At 36.9% G+C, this 19,319-nt stretch overlaps 1 protein-coding gene across 1 annotated transcript in view; it reads left to right on the top strand.

Moving 5' to 3' along the window:
* LOC149138866 (L-Aspartase-like family protein) overlaps positions 1–19,319 on the top strand; it is a 228,822-nt gene that overhangs the window by 97,062 nt on the left and 112,441 nt on the right. The window contains exons 3-4 of the mRNA XM_089447555.1: positions 12,266–12,382; positions 13,441–13,589. Of these exons, the coding sequence (XP_089303681.1) occupies positions 12,266–12,382; positions 13,441–13,589 (266 nt within the window). The remainder of the gene's footprint in view (positions 1–12,265; positions 12,383–13,440; positions 13,590–19,319) is intronic.

The raw sequence follows: 19,319 nt of genomic DNA, 5'->3' as shown, positions 1-19,319 counted from the left end.
ATGCTTTAAAGTTTTAATTTATCCTTCAATTTCTATTTTCGTTTATTTTTAATTATTTTAAAATTTGTAATTTTTGTATTTTAATGTTTTTAATTGTTATTAGCAAAAAAATTTGGGGGGACGCTTTTCATCACTGGAAAAAAGTCTCCCCCCCCCGCGGAGTTTCCCCAAAAAAGGGGATGTGGGGAAACGCTTCCCCAGGAGTTTCCCCGTCCCAGGATCATGGGGGAAGCGAGGAAGCGCGTCCCTGTGGAACACTGACTTAGACCATATCATAGGTACCACATGCTTTGCCGCTTTACACTGTATATTCCTCAACTTCAACCATAAACTGGTTCGACGTGTTTACTACAAGACGAATTTTTGGCCTAGTGTTAATCATGTTCATCATGAATCCAATCATATGCCTATACATCATGTTTCACCAAATTTGAATCTTCAATCCCAAGAAATAATGTATCTACCATAATCCTTTATTTCAATCTCCAAGGCTAAACTCCCTCTCAAGGTTGTGGGGGAGCGCCCCCCCTCAAATTCGCTCCCGAAGTGCACTCTGAGCAGGAGCGACCCCGAGAGTGCGCTTCTAAAACTCCCTCCCGCGCTCCATAAAAAAATTGCGGTCCTTGCCAATTTGAGAGCGATAGAGGGAGCTATTAAAGATTGAAAACAATTTTTTTGAGTGGGGTAGCCTAATATTCAAGCCTATGGCCCTAGTATTGATATGGAATTCATGGTAATGTTAAATGAAATATATTGAGATGGAATTCATGGTAATGAAAATGAAAGATAAAGGAGAATGCCACTTTTACTTAAATTTTTAACATTACCATGAAATGACTCGGGATGTTTGAGAGTGGTTCTAACCTCATTGGATTTCATATGGAGAAAGTAGAATTTTAGATCTCACTCAAAATCCAGTAGACTTATCAGTTTTCCAGGATTTTAGGATTGGGGGGATTGCAATGTTTCCATTGAATTTTGTCATGTACTAGGGTATGGAACTCATATTTAATCAAGAGCACCAAACCATGTATGTACCTTGATGTTAGTGACATTGGTCGTCGAACTCCTCTATTATGACCCTACTAAAAACGTACCCATCACTCGAACAAAATATTGACTTGACATGTTATGTTTTTTCTATCTTATGTTAATGCTTAGAGGGTGATATTAATGACCAAGATCCCAAAATAGACAATGATTTTGATGATATGTAGATATTTGTTGTAGCATGATTTCTTTGGATGCTAGAGTCCATTTAGAGCCTATTTGTTGATGTATTTTTGGTTCAAAGATGAATTGCACTCGATGCTATTTTGGTTATGTGCACCCTTACATGCTATATAAATGAGAACTTGTAATTTGTGGACTTGTGGTTGATGAAGATTATAACTACTAGATGAATGATGTTATATGGTTTAATCCATGTTTTTATGTTTTTTATCACTAATTCATTGTTCTACATGCTTTTGTTGACATATATGCATCAGAATATATATTATATAAAAATTGCTCGCAAAATCGCTCCTGACTCGGAAGCTTTTGAAGATGTCGCTCCCTGCCCCCGTTCCCAAGTAGCCTTGCTCCCTCTATCACGGAAGCGAATTCTTCTTGCTGTAGCTGCTCCCTCTTACTGGGAGAACCCTCTTGTCACAAACTTTGCTTCACTTTTTCCGATGCTACTAGAATTATTGCGTTGGTAACCTTCACGGTGTACCTGCAAACCTCATTCAAGAGGCCATGGAAGAAGCAATTGTAACCAAGTAAAAAATATAAAGACAACAGACTAACCAAAAAAATAGCAATAATTAAGGGAGAAAATATATGAAGTACTTATCTTTTGATTAAGAAGGAAACTGCTTGAGGATTGTGTGGAATTGACAACTCCTTGTTCCTTGCTTCCTTGCAGAAATCAATGAAGTTCATCTTGCAACCTTATCAAGCTTAGATTCCTTGCTGCATTCTGAGATGGATGCTCATCCTCGTACTCAATCTTCAGATTTTGGGATTACAGTAATGCCTCAAAGTCTCCTATATTTTTTTAGTCACTGAACTTAGTGAATTTATGGACAAAATTTTGCCGTGATATAATATTGTAACTTGTTTATTCAAGGTTGAGTGCCTTAACAATGAGCTGCCCCTTGTTCAATTTTATTAATACTCAACCATTGCATCTTCACAACAATATCCAATTCCTCTTATTACAACCTTGCCTTCTACTTTCTTATGTTGCTATCTATGTAATTAACTTGAATATTCATGAACCTCACTTAGGGGAGAAAGGTTCATAATAAGGCCATACAAAAATGAAGATAAGAGGTGAAAAGAAAAATACTCATCTCTAATTCTTAAAAGAAAACAAGTTGAAAATAAAGGGTATTTGTCAATTTTTTGACAGATCTAAAGGAAATATGCTTCTTTTTCTGAGGTGGCTGCTCATCATCATTTTCAATGTTGGCTGTTGATGCATGTTCCCTTTCCTTCCTTTTCCTTTCAGAGCAATTAGTTGCATAATGTCCAAAATTTTGACAAGTGAAACACTTCACTTTTGACACGTCCTTTTTCTTATCTTGAGTGTGAGCAGGTCTTCTACCTGAATTCTTCTTACTGAATTTTCCAAAGTCCTTTTTGTCAAAATTTTCAAAGTTCTTTCTTCCCCTTCCTTTTCTAGTATGAGCTGCAAGGGCTTGTGTTTCTTCATTTTGAGGAGTTTGTGAGTTATTTCTGGATGATAATCTTGACTCTTCTTGAACACAATCAGTCTATAGCTCATCAAATGTGGGTAGTTTTGATCGTGCACAGATTCCTTGAATAAATGGTTCCCATGAGGATGGAAATCCATTGAGAGTAATTGAAACAAGTTCTGGATCTTCAATATTGTCTCCAATGGCTACAAGCTCGTCTCTGAATTGTGAGATATTCATAAGATATGAGACAACAAAGTCTGATTTAGTCATTGTGATATTACGAAGACAATTCTTCAAGACTAATATTTTGCTAGTATTGTTGTTTGCATATAATTTCACCAGAGCATCATATATTGCTTTAGCAGTCTTAAATCTACAAGAGGAGTCAAGTGGTCCTTTATAGAATCTACCAAGATTCTTTTGGTCTTAGCTTCATTCTTCTTATATTTAGCTTTCTCTTCAGCTCCATCTAGTTTTGGAATGACTTTTTCCACATGTTCCTGAAGTTCATTCTCTTCCATAATGAGTAGTATTATGGTATTCTAAGATCTGAAATTCAGAGCACCATCCAACTATTAATTTTCCACTATTCTATGCTAGCATAATCACTTAGCCCAATTCTTTCTTCAATTAGCAATCACTTTTAAATAAATTTAATCTTCCAATAACAATGAGCAATTGTAGATAGAACAATAAATCCAATATAAAATAGAAGACAACCAAGAGCAATAACAAGAGACACAAGATTTGGTCAAAGACCAAGGAAAAACCCCACAAGGGGGAAAACCCTTTCAAATTCTTCTATTAGATTGCCATCAAATGTTTAGCAGAGATATACAATATTCCAAATCATCAACAAAAGAGTCAATGTCAATCCTTTGACTATCCTATTGAAGAGTGTAACTAGGTTTGGTCTTCATAATGACATGTAATTATGATTTTATGTAATGTGATGTAGAGAACAAAAATAAATTTATCGTATTGCTTGCTTCATGGGTTTCATGAGCAAGATATTTTATTTTTAAGTCAAGACTCCCATTGAGAGTCTTTTAGGAATTATTTGTCATCTAGTCATAAAATGATAGAGTCATTGTCATGTAATGAAGTCACGTTACACTTTGTAAAAGATCATTCTTGTCTATGTAAAGTATCCTCCAAGACCTTGTCACTTATTCTCTTCAAGTCGGCCTACAACGATGGAAGAACATGCTAGAAGTCGGCCTAACTCTTGTGATCATGTTGGCCTAAACGACATGAGATGAAGTGTATATATAGCCACACTCGACCTCACTTAGAGGTAAGCAACTCAACAAGCATTCGATCAAGGAGAAGTGCGAAGTAGAGTCCAACAATAGAAGTGCGAAGAAGGTATAGCGAAAAAGGATTCTTCTGGGTATTGCGAAGGAGAGATTCTTCTGGGTATTGCAAAGGAGAGATTCTTCCGGGGTCAGCGGAGGAAGTTTCTTCTAAGGTCAGCAAAGGAAGGATTCTTCTGGGGTATTTGTTTTGGGTACAAAAGAAGAAGGACCAAAGGCATCAAGTGAAGATCGAAGAGAAACAATATAGAGACTAGGGTTTTTGATCTAGAGACTAAGATTCTCTAGAGATAGCCAAGAAGAGCAGTGTGGAGACTAGAGACCGAAATTATCTAGGGAAGGTGAGAAGACACAGTGTGAAGGATAGAGACCGAGTTTCTCTAGAGCAAACCAAGGAGAGTAGTTCGAGATTAAGAAGAAAGTGGAGGAAGGGAAGAGGCAGAGCATCAAGGTTAGTGACAAGGTTCTTGGGAGGATACTAGAGTCAAGGGCCTTTGTCATGGTCTTGGTACTCATCAATTGAAGATCTAGAAGAAGAATTTTGATCGGGTTTTCCTCTCAAGAGGTGAGAGGTTGTGGCCTTGGCTGACAAGCCTACACACTGTGTCACTTGTCTTTTATTGTGCATATTGGTAATTGTCTTGATGAAAAGAACACAATAATAACATAACGAAGAAAAGATTGTAAGCTAAAGAAGTAAAAGTATATCACAAGCAATTATCAAGCAGAGAAATCTCTTAACTCCTTATGCCCTAGATTTCTCAATATGGTATCAGAGCTAAGGTGCTAAAGTCAAGAAGGGGTACTCAAGCCAGTTGACACACAAGAATCAAGCTTCAAAGAAAGATCAAAGCAAGTCAAAGAACACCAAGCTAGAAATCAAGATCTTCATCATACCAAAATCCTAGATTGAAGTCTAGCAAGAATCTTGAAATTATCTTCAAGAAGGAAGCAGGAAGAAAGACCGAAACCCTAGAAGCACTTTATTGGAGCAAGGATTTCATTAGTGAAGCAACCTTCTCGTTATTGAAGCAAGGATCTCATTTGGAAGAAAATCATCCTAAAGAAGGCAGTCTTCCCTCGTCAAAGAAAGAACCTTCTTAAAAGGATCATTTGAAGCAACAAGTTTGTCATTATCAAGTTGAAGATTCTATTTTCACAAGTAAGTACCTTTTTCTTATAATATAAACTAGTAAAATTGACTTCATGTTTCAAGGAGAACCATACGCTGGTTGGCATATCAAACTTCCTTGTATGGAAAACAAGGATAGACATAGTCCTCGAAGTAAATGAAGTCATTGATCATGTCCATGGGAAGGTCTCCAAGCCATCCGAAGAACAAGCATTATCTGAATACATGGAAAGGGATCTAAAGGCTCAAAAGGTTCTTACGGAATCTATCAAAGATCTGCTCATTCCCTTTGTAGCTGAGCTGGAGACATCTAAAGAAATATATGATAAGCTAGTAGAATTTTTCTCTGAAATTACAATAAAAAAGACCATATCACTTAGATTTGATTTATATAAATTGAAGGTGTCAAAGGATGAAGGGATATCGTCATGCTTTTCAAAAGCATCTCAAATAAAAGGTTAATTGTAGGATCTAGGAGAAATGTTATCTGATAACGAAATGATCTTTGTTATTCTAAATGCATTGACTGATGAACGAGGTAACCTCATAACTACTAAGGAAGAGGAAGTTATCTGATTCATCAAATTATGGTCTCTCTGCAAAGAAGAAGAAGACAGATTGAAGAAAGAAAGTAACAAAAGATTAGATAGAACGAATGAATTAGTGACAAAACGAAAAGGGAAATTTGGAAAGTTTGGCCCTCCAAAGAAAAAGAAGAACATGGCTAAGGAGATATGCTATGGTTGTCAGGAACTTGGGCACTATAGAAGAGATTGTCCTAAACGTAATAAGGACAAGAGGGATAGGGAAGAAGCCCATACTACTGAGGAAGTGAAAGAACTTGAGACAAAGAAGCTTAAGAAGGAAGAAGCAAAAGATGTCTACTATGGCTGAGATGATCTTCTTCACTAGAAAGTACTTTCCACTTGTAATTTATAGATGGGAGGAAGTGTAAATAAGATAGGATGCATCAGATTAGAAAATAACATTCTGACAAAAGCATTAGAAGTAAGAGCTCGTGACATGGGAAGCAGAAAGAATGTTTGGAATAAATTCTATTGTTTACAAAGAATAAGAAGCTCTTGGAAACCTCATTGAAATCTCAAATGATACTTATATAAAGATGTAGAGGTCATCATCGACTGGGATCATCATACAATAGTCAATAAGGAAACATATGCTGGGTGAGGATATGAAAGATCATCAAGTTTTTCTAATGGAATCCTCATCAAAGGATTCACCGATCTAAAAGGAAAGCAAGTGTTTCATCAGATATTCCAACTCATGGGATTCAAGGAATGATGGTATGATGACATAGCAATGAAGCAAGTCTAAAAGATAAAGTTCTTTCGTTCAAATGAAGCTGCTACAGGAAGTTTGGATGACCGAAAGGAAAGATGAGGGGTGTATGCTTACATAGGATATTATGAAGGTCATGTCATATGGTTGCAGGTAATATGGATCACTATTTCCATCTTGGGAAACATGATCAAAAGAAGAAAGGATCTCCTCCTCTGAAAGATTGCAAAAAAACATAAATCACACTAGATGAAATCAACATAACATGTTCTCATATGAATCATGAGGGAGTTGACTACAATTAAGGAGCTTTGATTGAAAGCTCTCGAGAATGAAGTGTGTGAAAAGAAAGGAAGAGATAGTGAATATATGCAACAAAGGTAGAAGGCATTCAACATTCGAGACCAAGAAGAGTTGACTAGAATATCTCCCAGAAAGATATGAAGACTCTGATAGGAGTCAGAAAAAGATGGAGACCCTTGACAATGAATATCTTTAGGAGATGTGTCAACATGTATGCATGATGCTGATACCTACAGGAGGATGTCATGAAGAAAGACCATCACAAACGTAATTTTGATTTAAGTGATCATTTCTTATTTTTGAACTAATATTTGGATGGGCATATGTAGGACTGCCAAAGGGAAGATCTGTGGACGACTTCCAAGAGGACCATATAGAAGGATGTAAGATCCTTCTGGAAAATATGGCATGAAGAAAGCAACATGACATGAAGCAAAACTAGATGGGAAATTGGTGGATCACTTTCTGACGAAATAAGGACATGACTAAACTCATGGATGAAAGTGATGGATGGTCTGTGCCCTATGAAGAAGACCCAAAAGATGAAGACTCCATGACAAAAGAAATTTATGACATCAAGGAAGAAAGGAGTTCTTCAAGCAGCTGGTAGACCCAACATCTCCACCTGAGAAGTTGCTGCAGGTCCTTAGTTAAGAGGGAGCCTGAAAAGAAGTTTCTTACTTGGAAGAAACTTGAAATTCCTAAGCCAAGAGGGAGCTTAGGTACATTCCTTTATTGGAATATGTCCTCCCTATTTGAGAGGGAGAGATAGACATGTCATTCTGGTCTTCACTTGGGAAGACAAAATGGAGGATTGGGTAATCATTTGGCATCCGATACCCTTTGAGGATGAGATAGGACATCCAATAGAAGAGTAGTCGTGGAGGACCGATATTCTTTGAAGGTTGGGGAGTCCAAGATAAGAATAGTCCTCATGAAACACACTCTGAGTACCCGGGTAGGGGATGTTCCGAGAGAGACAATGATGAGAGTGTTTATGAATCATTGGTCTCGCTAGCATTGAGCTCAGATATTATGGAGAGATGGAGCTATTAGTCAAGGCCTTGCTATGTAACAATGCTGGTTGATATGATGCTATACAAATGAGTTACCAATCCAAAATTCTTCTTATAAGAAATTCTTCAAATTGAAAATGTCCAAGTACCATTATGAATACCTCCCTAGTTAAGAGGGAGTGTTGAAAAGTGTAACTAGGTTCGGTCTTCATAATGACATGTAATTATGATTTGATGTAATGTGATGTAAAGAAGAAAATAAATTTATTGTATTGCTTGCTTCATGGGTTTCATGAGCAAGAGATTTTATTTTTAAGTCAAGACTCCCATTGAGAGTCTTTAGGAATTATTTGTCATCTAGTCATAAAATAATAGAGTCATTGTCATGTAATGAAGTCATGTTACACTTTGTAAAAGGTCAATCTTGTCTATGTAAAGTATCCTCCAAGACCTTGTCACTTATCCTCTTCAAGTCGGCCTACAACCATGGAAGAACATGCTAGAAGAAGTCGGCCTAACTCTTGTGATCATGTCGGCCTAAAGGACATGAGATGAAGTGTATATATAGCCACACTCAGCCTCACTTAGAGGTAAGAAACTCGACAAGCATTCGATCAAGGAGAAGTGCGAAGTAGAGTCCAACAATAGAAGTGCGAAGAAGGTATAGCGAAAAAGGATTCTTCTGGGTATTGCGAAGGAGAGATTCTTCTGGGTATTGCAAAAGAGAGATTCTTTTGGGGTCAGCGAAGGAAGATTCTTCTAGGCTCAGCAAAGGAAGGATTCTTCTAGGGTATTTGTTTTGGGTACAAAAGAAGAAGGACCGAAGGCATCAAGTGAAGATCGAAGAGAAGCAGTATAGAGACTAGGGTTTTTGATCTAGAGACTAAGATTCTCTAGAGATAGCCGAGAAGAGCAGTGTGGAGACTAGAGACTGAAATTCTCTAGGGAAGCCGAGAAGAAGCAGTGTGAAGGATAGAGACCGAGTTTCTCTAGAGCAAACCAAGGAGAGCAGTTCGAGATCAAGAAGAAAGTGGAGGAAGGGAAGAGGCAGAGCATCAAGGTTAGTTACAAGGTTCTTGGGAGGATACTGGAGTCAAGGGCCTTTGTCATGGTCTTGGTACTCATCAATTGAAGATCTAGAAGAAGAATTTTGATCAGATTTTCCTCTCAAGAGGTGAGAGGTTTTGGCCCTGGCTGACAAGCTTACACACTGTGTCACTTGTCTTTTATTGTGCATATTGGTAATTGTCTTGATGAAGAGAACACGATAATAACATAACGAAGAAAAGACTGTAAACTAAAGAAGTAAAAGTATATCACAAGCAATTATCAAGCAGAGAATTCTCTTAACTCCTTATGCCCTAGATTTCTCAACATATCCAAGAGACCAACCAACCAATATACAAAAGATGAGCTTCAAAGTCAAATCTACAATTTCTGTCAAAGTCAACAACAGCCAACAGCAGCAAATGATGCCCTAACCAGTCCACAAGTCAATGGTCAAATTGTCTCCAAAAGAGTTTGGTCAACAGTCAAACAACTCGGTCTCCTTTGCTGGTGAAACCTCAGTCAAAACAGTCCCAAAAAGACTTGGTCGAAGGAGAGAGAAAACTGTGGTCAAACTTTAGTCAACAGACCTGCGATCAACCCAAGTCAAAGTGCCCAGAAAAATTTGGTTCCTTCACCAGAGAATTCGGCCTCAAAAAATCGATTTTTTTGAAGTCAAAGCAAGTCAAAACTGGTCAATGATTGCTAAACAAAAGTCAATGCCAAAAATCAGATTTAGCCTCTTTCCCTTCGCATGTGTGAACTCAGACTCCTTGCTTCAGACCTTTACGAACCAATCAAGAGAGGAGAGAGAATATGAGATAAGTTGATGTAATGTCCAAATGAGGTGCCCTTGAAGTGAATTTGTATGACTTTGGAGACCTAATTTTTGACTTTGGGCCGAATTGTGCTTTTGTGTACTTGTAGGTTTTCCATTAAAAATTATATTTTTTCCTTGACCATATTAAATTCTTCCAAGGGCAAAGTGGGTCTTCTCTAGACGAGGAAGGCTGTCCAAAGGAGGGAATTTATCCCTGAGCTGCCAAATTAACACCAACCTGTCCTCGACTCTAAGATTTAGTGCCATTTTAGACAAGAGACCCAAAAAGCCTATTAGGTTGCTGATCTTGTCTCTAAAACTAACTTCCCAATTAAGTTGCTTGAATACTTGTCTCTTTAGTTGGCTGCTCTTTCAACAAAGCTCTGATACCATGTTGACTTTTCTACAATAATGCAAAGTAGAAACTGATTTTCTGGTCTTGATAGTTACTTTCCAATGATGTCCAATTTAATTATCTTATATCACATGTATCATTAAGCAATTACACACAAAAAATATCAATAGTTTGCAATGAAAATAGTGGGATCATAAAGAGACAGGCAAGCACAATAGAGACACCAAAATAATCCTACGAAAACCCAATTTTGGGAAAAACCCAACAACTCTTCTTCTTAGGAGAAATTGTTCTTCAACAATATTTACAAATCCAAGAATTCTAGAAATTTGTGCCACAAATTCAAGCCCAAGATACCAGTCAAACCTGTCAAATACCGGGTTAGTCAATGTTGATCAGACCTCCAAATAGCCACTTGGAGGGAGTAGACAAGGCACTAGTCTTCTCTATCTCCTTTGTTGTAGGTTGGAGTGATTGGAACAGGGGGTTGGACCAACTGTTGTTGGTGATCATCGCTTCAACTAAGGGAAAGTTTCTATTGCAGCATAGTCGACTCAAAGATTGGAGGTGCTTTGCTAGAGGCTGTTCCTAGTTGGATTCGGAAATTTGTGGAAGAGCTTAGACAGGTGGGAGCGACATAGTCTTCTTAACTTCAAACTCACGTCACTGTTGAAATTGTATGACTGACTTAAGGGTGAATGTGATTCACAATTTGGCATTTGAGAGGTAAAATTGTGGTCAAAGTAAGCCATTCTCATCAACCACTCTATATTTAAAATCCAAAATTATTTTTATTTTCTATTTTAATTAAACATTTACTAGCTTGCATTTTTCAAGTTTTATCTAAAGGTTAGCTAGTAACCCTTGGGGCTTTTGAGCATAGAATTAATATTGAAGGGATTAATATACCTAGGTTTTGAGTTTCAAACACACATTTCTTCACGGGTATATTGAGTTGTTTTTGCAGATTTGCGTTTTATTATAGTGACATACATTTCAGATTTTGCAGAAATAAAGATACTAGGGCACTATACAATTTTTATCTCATAAGCCCTTGTAATAGTTACCAGTCTTTTTCTTATTGTTATATTTTCAATTTGGTACTATATTTAATTTATTCCAGCAATTTGATGTCTTATTTATAGGCTGGAGTAATTTTGGGGTTCTTGCCCAATGGGATTTGATTCCAAAACTTTTGCAACAGAGTTTCCAGCTTGCTAGGAATTCATTTTTGATGCAGGTTGGAAGCTTAGGAAGGGTCGAAACTCTAAAGTGATTTATATTTGCTGTCCTAACTTCACTACCCCTCAATTATCAATCTAGAGTGTCTAGGGACTAGTGGGTGGCCCTTTAAAGGGGAATTTGCTACTGTTTTCTATGTTTCTATGCATATTTCAGATTTGTATACTAACATAGGACATCGAACAAAAATACACAGAATACTATTTTACCAAAATTACATATCAAGAATACCTTATAGACTTGGTAAACATATTAAATTTTTACTCATTTGAGCTGTTTGCATGTTGTTTATTTTTTGTTTTGAGTTAATCATCTTGCTAGTTTACATTAATTTCTTGCACAAATTACATTTCCATATCAGTTTTATCAATCATAACTAATCTCTCTCTTCACCCAGGAATCCATTCAAGGTACTAGTCTACTAATTTTGGGTTGAAGCACTTGTATTGGGGAATCCGCCCATAGGCATTCTAGTAGGAGTTGGGCTTAAAGAGTGGGGACTCGTGCTGAGGTGATAGTGGGCAATTATCCTGTGTGCGCTATTTTAGCAGGTTGCAGGGACCTTGGCAACCCTGTTAGTTTGGGTGGTAGTACCATAATAGGTTGTGACAGTGCTCCAAGCGAAATGAGATAGAAATAAATAAAGTAATTCAAGTTGTTTACTTAAGAAGTAGTGACCATCCCCCTGTCCAAGATAATAAGGGATTTTTCCCTTTCCTTGCCATCCTTCTTTCCAAAGAATACATTTTTTATCCTGAAATTTTAACATCTTGTTTCTGACCACTGTATGCTTTTCCCTAGACAATATAACCATTTAAATCCAACATCTTCATTAATTATCAGGGGTTAATGCTGTTTTCATAGGAGCAGAGCATAAGACTTCAGTGACAAGTTATTGTATTTTATTCTCTATCAGTATTATTTTAGGAATTATAGAAAAAACACTGTTCCACTGTAAATTTTTTAACTCATTTTTGCTCTATCTTAGTATGTTTTGCTTTTGTTTCACTTACTTCTTCTGGGTTTGACTTGAGAATATATCTTGCAGGTTGCTCTGGTGAATTTGGCAATTCAGAATGAAGGCCTGATAATTCCTGGCTACACTCATATGCAAAGAGCACAACCACTACTATTGCAACACCTCCTACTTTCATATGTTGAACAGGTACAATTTGGTTGACGCAACGATGCTTTGTGAAAGAGTAAGATAAAAGCTCACTTACATTCATTTGTTCTGTTACCACTTTACATTATGGAGAAGAGGAGATGTCTCACTTTATTCAGTATGCATGCTATTTAATTACCATTGGTGATCGTAGAAGCACTTGTGCAATGCATTGGAAATTTCAAAGGACACAACTATATATGCTATCTTATACAGCAAATGATGATGTCAATTTAGAGTTTTTTTGTCATACAAACCAACTAGTCAGATGAAAAGAAATATTAGAATGAGTCAATTGCAGCTGCTAAAAAAGCCTTGTCTATCGACTCACAGAAATTATGAATTTCCAAAATAGAGTAGCACTAACCCATGCGACAAAGTCCTGGAGGCTTTATGGTACTTTGATGTCCTCATTATAAAATGGAAAACAAATGGCTATAAAGAACATATCCATCCCAAACTTATCCTAACTACTCCAAAATATAAAAGAAAAGAAAAAATGACATTATCAGAACCAGAACCTGTTCACCCAATCTACACTCCAAGAGTTGAAGAATGACTACCCTAATGCCTTGGGAAAAGTTTAAAATGCTAGTTATGCAACTTGGTTGAGCTGGGGGTGAACAATGTATAATTTTGAGCTTGTACTTCATACAATAGCATGAGCTTCAAATTTCAGACAGCCTTCAACATCTCCCTGCAACAGTTATTAGCAATGAGCGGTACTGATAGATTAAGCAGGCTAATAACAAAGACCAGGTGTACAAGAACCTGAAACCACACTTTTATGGATCCCAAGCAGATTCACGTGTAAATTCCTTCACAATCACCAATTCATCCTCTGACCATGCAGGGACATGTTTAAGCACCTTTACAAACACAAATTTATCCTCTGATCATGTTATCACCGGAGCTTTTTGAATCATATTCTTAATTATCATCTAATGTTTCCCAGTCTCATGTATTGTGGAGTAATTTAGGAGCACTGGAGCAAATTTCTGTATTTACCAGTACACTTAGTTCTGATGGACGATTCTTTTGGAAATTGTTGCTCTTAGCTTGAACGGGATAGTGGTCGGTTAGTGGATTGCAAAGCTCGCATGAACTTTTCTCCCTTGGGGGCTTGTGCCCTTGCTGGTACTGGACTTCCAATTGATAGGTTTGCAACTTCTGTGGCACTGGGATTTACTGCACCCCTAAGAAACAGGTATGTTTGTAGAAGTACTAATTCAGATGCCAATGGGATTTTTGTCTGCAATTATTTGATTTGAAAAGAAATGCAATGTTGATTAAAAAAAAATATGCATGCAGAAATAGTCATACTCATTCAGTTCTTGATGTACAACTCTTCTGTGATAAGCAATGTGTCCTTTAGACAAGGGAGAATTGTTAAAGAATTTAAACATTTACTCATGTCAGAAACCTCATATACGTAAGAGAATCTTGACAGACAAACATGCAAGTTTTTGTAATTTAAATTTCAAACTAAACAAATGCCAAAACACAACATTGAATCCTTCCTCATAATTATCCATAAACTTTAAAGGAAATCAGTGCTACAATGCTGCTAAACCTATCATGAGATGATGAGTATGTTAGTAAAGATAAGAGAGAGAATTATATTGATGCCCATTGATGGCCACAATGGTAGGTCAGTGGGGCTCTAAAGTACATTCAATGTAAATACATGGTGGGATTGCAAAAGGAGGTCCAATTGAAGCTCAAACAAGAGCAAAGAAAGAGGTAACTATTTAGCTAAAAGGACTACAAAAATAGATAATAGATGCCAAAACAAAGCTATGACAAGTACAAAAAGAGGATTCTAAAGCATGCAAGATCTTGGAATTAGAGGCCAAGACTAAGAGAGAGAGAGAAGAGAGAAGAAGGCTCCGTTGATAATGGCATTTGGAAAGTACTTGGGGCCAACGGGGCTTGGCTACATAATCTTGGGTGGAGCCTAGAACGAGGAGGTCCATCACCCCTAACCAACATTGAGGGGAAGAATATTTGAATGGTAGACTAGTTGTTCCATTGAACTTGTAGAGTAGTACTATGTGGGAATTTATAGAGTCGTACTGTGTGAAGAGAATTTGACTTTGGGATCTCCAAGAGTTGAGGCTATCTATTGGTTTCGTGTTGTTTCTCTAGGGGTTTGGAGTGGGAACTCCTCAAATGTCTTGAGGTGGATTGACCTGTTGGGGGGCATGGGGTGGGTGGTAGGGCTCGTCAAGAACAAACCTGAAGTTTCATTGATGTGTTATCCAAAGTGGTGTGAACTCATATACCCTCTATGCACTTTGAGGATATGGGATACTCTTTAACTATCAAATTCACACTAAATTTTCCTTTTTTACCGTATTTCATTGTTCTTCTATTATTAACTATTTACCATATGTAGGCACAACATTACAGATTTATGCAGCATAATGTAACTATTCAATTACCCATGAGACCATGATTTTAAATCCTAGAGCTAGCACTCGACAATTAGTTCTTACCATATTATTATTGGTCCACTAAATAAAAGCACAACTAGGTTCTTAACACAATCAATGGAAACAAAAGAATATTAACCAATCTCAATCATATGTGACACATACAAATTCTTCCCAAATAACATTTTTTAATTAACTTAATAATTTGAACCTACTTGGGCTCCCACCCTGGGATAATGTCCCAACTAAAGAAATATATTTACAACATACCTTGGATCTGATCCAGTTGATCAAGTCCTAGATCTGTCCTCAATCTGCTTGGTTAATATAGATCTCCATGTTGATTTTTTTATAGGTTCTTCTATACTGATAATTACTTCTAGTGATTTAGATCTTTTTCACATTCTTATCCATTATTTCATCATTAAGCAATTACACAAAAGACATCAACAATATAATATTTATGATAGTAGGATCATGAAGAGACAACCACAAAAAAAACACAAGAGTTTACTCTGGGAAAACCCACATGGGGAAAACCCATCAACCTTTTCCTTAGAGAAATCATCAAGTTCAAAAAAGATACATCAGTCATATACAAGGTCAAACAGATCAACAATATAGGCAGGTCAAACCTGGTCATACTTCACTCTAGTCAAGTCAAAAATCTAGTCCACAAGCTTGACTTTGATCTGCCCAAATTCGAGTTTCAGCCTGCCCAAAAATTTCGCTGAGGAGATTTCATATGGAGGATTGCATGCCTATGGCTACTCCGATGATTACTGTTACGAATATAAAATATAAAAAATAACAATAAATATAAATAAATGTAAAAATAAATAACCAAGTAGTGATTATGTTAAATAGTCATTAGTTAAGTGAAAAGGCATGTCTAAAAAGACATGCCCAATCATGACAAGACACCTACGTAGTATATAAGAGGGTCTTCATTGTAACATTCAATATCCTTGTACATTTTATATATATTAATAAATTATTATTACAAAATACTTTTTGTGTATTTTTGCTCTAGCGGTATTAGAGCCATGGTCTTTGAACGTTATTCGCTGCCTAATATAACCATGCGAGTCCTTGAACGTTATCCGCTGCACAATATGCCATTACGTTTACGTCTTGAATTCATTGAGCAATTTAGTAAAATTCAAGAAAAGCTTCAGCAATTAGAAAAATCATGTGCAGAAGTTACATCACGTCTAAAGGAAATCGATAATAAGGAAGATGATAGCGACAGTGAAGAAACGAAACAAGGTGAAGCAGGAGAAGATGATTTTGATGAGAATGATGATAATGTTGAAGATGAAGATGTTGCAGAAAATAATCAAGATGAAGTTGATCTTGATGTGGATGAGGATGATCGAGATCAAGATGATGATTCCGATGAAGTTGATATAGATCAAGATGAGGATCCAGATGAAGTTGGTCTTGATGTGGATGAAAATTATATAGATCAAGATGATGATCCAAATGGAAATGATAAAGATGACATTCCAAGCTTAGGAGAAACTGTTAAAGAACATGTTGCAGACACTTCGATGGAGGTTGATATGCCAGATAAAATCCAAGACATGCCAGATCCATTGCAGAGTACAAAAAACAGTAAGATTGGGGATCATGCTGATATTAAAACAATTAACCAAAAGAATATTGGGCAACTAGAACAAATATCGGATTTGATGAAGGTTGAAATTGGTTAGTGTAATGCAGAGAAGCATGCTGAAAATGTTTCTTGCAAGAACATTGTGTTAGAAGAAAAGCAAGGAATTCCAGATTCCTCATTGGAGGAAGGTAATGAACATGGTGGAGGGAAACATTTCATTGAGGCATCACCTGAGAGTCTTTCACAAACCTGTGATGATAAGCAAGCAAGAAATGGAGCTGCAGTGCAAGTTGCTATTTTGAGTGGCAAGGGCAATGAGGAAGTGCAGGACCTGTTGCTTCTAGATGTTACTCCCCTTTCATTAGGGCTTGAAACTGCAGGTGGGATTATGACTGTTCTCATCTTGAGGAACACTACCATCCCCACCAAGAAGGAGCAAGTCTTTTCAACTTACTCAGACAACCAACCTGGTGTGTTGATTCAAGTTTATGAGGGTGAGTGAACTCGAACTAGGGAGAATAACTTGTTGGGTAAATTTGAGCTTTCTGGTATAACCCTGCGCGTAGAAGAGTTCTCCAGATCACTGTGTGCTTTGATATTGATGCCAACGGTATTCTAAATGTCCCTGTTGAGGACAAAACCATTGGTGAGAAAAACAAAATCACCATTACAAATGACAAGGGAAGATTGAGTAAAGAAGAAATTGAGAAGATGGTTTGTGATTCTGAGACATATAAGGTTGAAGATGAAGAACACAAGAAGAAGGTAGAGGCCAGAATTGCACACAGATATGAAGCTGCAAATTTAAACATCCATGTAAGACAACTTCAATGGTGTCATACCCGAACAGATTCCAAAGTCAGCAAGGAGGAGACGTGGTTTGATATTGTAGCTTCCTTAGGGTTTGACTCGGATGAGGACTTCATAAGTGTTCCTGGAGACTTTTTCCCTTCTGCAAGCGACACTTTGAGGCAACCATCAAGTGTTCAGGGATCACCTCACGCAAGCATTGCATCTCTTAAAGATATCATGTCTAAACATGAAGGTTTGGATGACTATACCTCAACAACAATATTTGTTACCAAAAAATCAGTGGCCAAATTAGTCAGTGATGAGAGTAGTTTGTATGCTGGATCTAGTGCTTCATTAGAGGTGCTTTCTCATACAAAAGTCGCAATAGCAAAGTGTAGTACCCATGTTTCGAATTACAACAAACATATAAATTACTCATAAAATTGGGAAACAATAATGCATAAAACTGTAATCTGCACATACCTGAACTGCTGGCTGATTTCCGATTCTGCTACTGAACTGGCGATCCCGCTGCTGGTGATGCCGTGGCTGTTTTGACTCAATTTCGAGATGGCCAATACCACCCAACCAGACAGAGCAACCTGGTTGCTCAATCCAGAAAGCTCTCCACAGAGGCTCTCTGTCCCTCCGTGCCCAGAACTCAGATCACTTAAAGCTCTTCCTCTGATAAGTCCCTTCTCGGGTTTCCTGCTGATGAATCTATGCTTCTCTGGTTTTTCCCCCCCTTCTCCCGGTTCAGGCCTCTGCTATTTATTCACTGGCCTGGCGGTGGCCGCCCTCCCACTTGCAGCCACCGCCTTCCACGCATTGAAGGCTCCCAGATATTTCTCACTGTCCTCTGCGCTCTGCAATAAGTATTCAGCTGCTTCGGGAGCGTCTTTATTAATGGACTGTGATGGTTCATAGGTAGGTTATCGCATAGCAATTTCATGGATCTATTTATTAACCTTATAGCATATAAACTTTTTATATATCTGCAAAGTTTTAATTTATATACTTTATACATTCTTATATATAAAGTTTTATTTATACTTTATAACATTATATATAAAGTTTCATTTCTACTTATAACATTTTACTTTATACAATATATATATATACATACTTTATAACATTTTACTTTATACAAAGTTATATATATTTATATACTTTATAAAATTCAAATACATATTTTGTAATTTTAATATATATATATATTATAAGGTTAAATTATATATTTTATAAAATTTAAACTTATATATGTTTTAAATTTAATTTGTATATATAAACTTAACATACTTATAGTTTAAATTTCCTCATAATTGGTTTTATTATAAAGTTTAAAACTTTATAAAATGGATTAATTTAGCTGGGTTGTTACATATTTTATAAAATTTAAACTTATATATGTTTTAAATTTAAATTGTATATATAAACTTAACATACTTATAGTTTAAATTTCCTCATAATTGGTTTTATTATAAAGTTTAAAACTTTATAAAATGGATTAATTTAGCTGGGTTGTTACATATTTCCCCCCTTCTGAGAACTTCGTCCCGAAGTTTAGAGTTTTAGGGTCAAGGTCTTAATGGACATGACCTTTTCTATCCAGGTCCCCAAGCTATTCAAAATCATCCTATCCTTCCTAATCTCTTCCACTCCCATCCTATCCGTCCTCTACTAGAGTATGCCATGGCGTCAATTTTACTGACCTAACCATTCATAACACGAAGGTAACAGCGTCGGCTATACCGACCTGATTCCCAGTAGGCATCCGGCAGTCATCATCACACGTCTAGGGGAGCGTGACTCGCACAGTCTTCCCATGACTCCAGGGTTCGGAGGATAAATGGTGGGTAACACCTCCACCCCTCCAGTAAAATTAGGGCTACTACCCTATCATAGAATCACTTTGAGCTTTAACTGATCTGAGGTTCTGTCATCACGTGGTCATCTCGAAAATTGAATCAAATATCTGCATTCATAGTTTATCTGCAAATTTATCTGCAATCTTACACTTACCCAGCATTTGTAAAATGTGCATCAGCATATTCGAAATAACTTATGTATTATCTACATATGATACTACAGC

The sequence above is a fragment of the Pinus tabuliformis genome, chromosome X (genome assembly GCF_031772625.1).
Source record: "Pinus tabuliformis cultivar Carrire ecotype Pingquan chromosome X, CPIR1, whole genome shotgun sequence".
Classification (NCBI taxonomy): Eukaryota; Viridiplantae; Streptophyta; class Pinopsida; order Pinales; family Pinaceae; genus Pinus; species Pinus tabuliformis.
The sequence above is the reverse complement of the archived record's forward strand: the minus strand, read 5'-3'. Positions and strand labels throughout refer to the sequence as shown.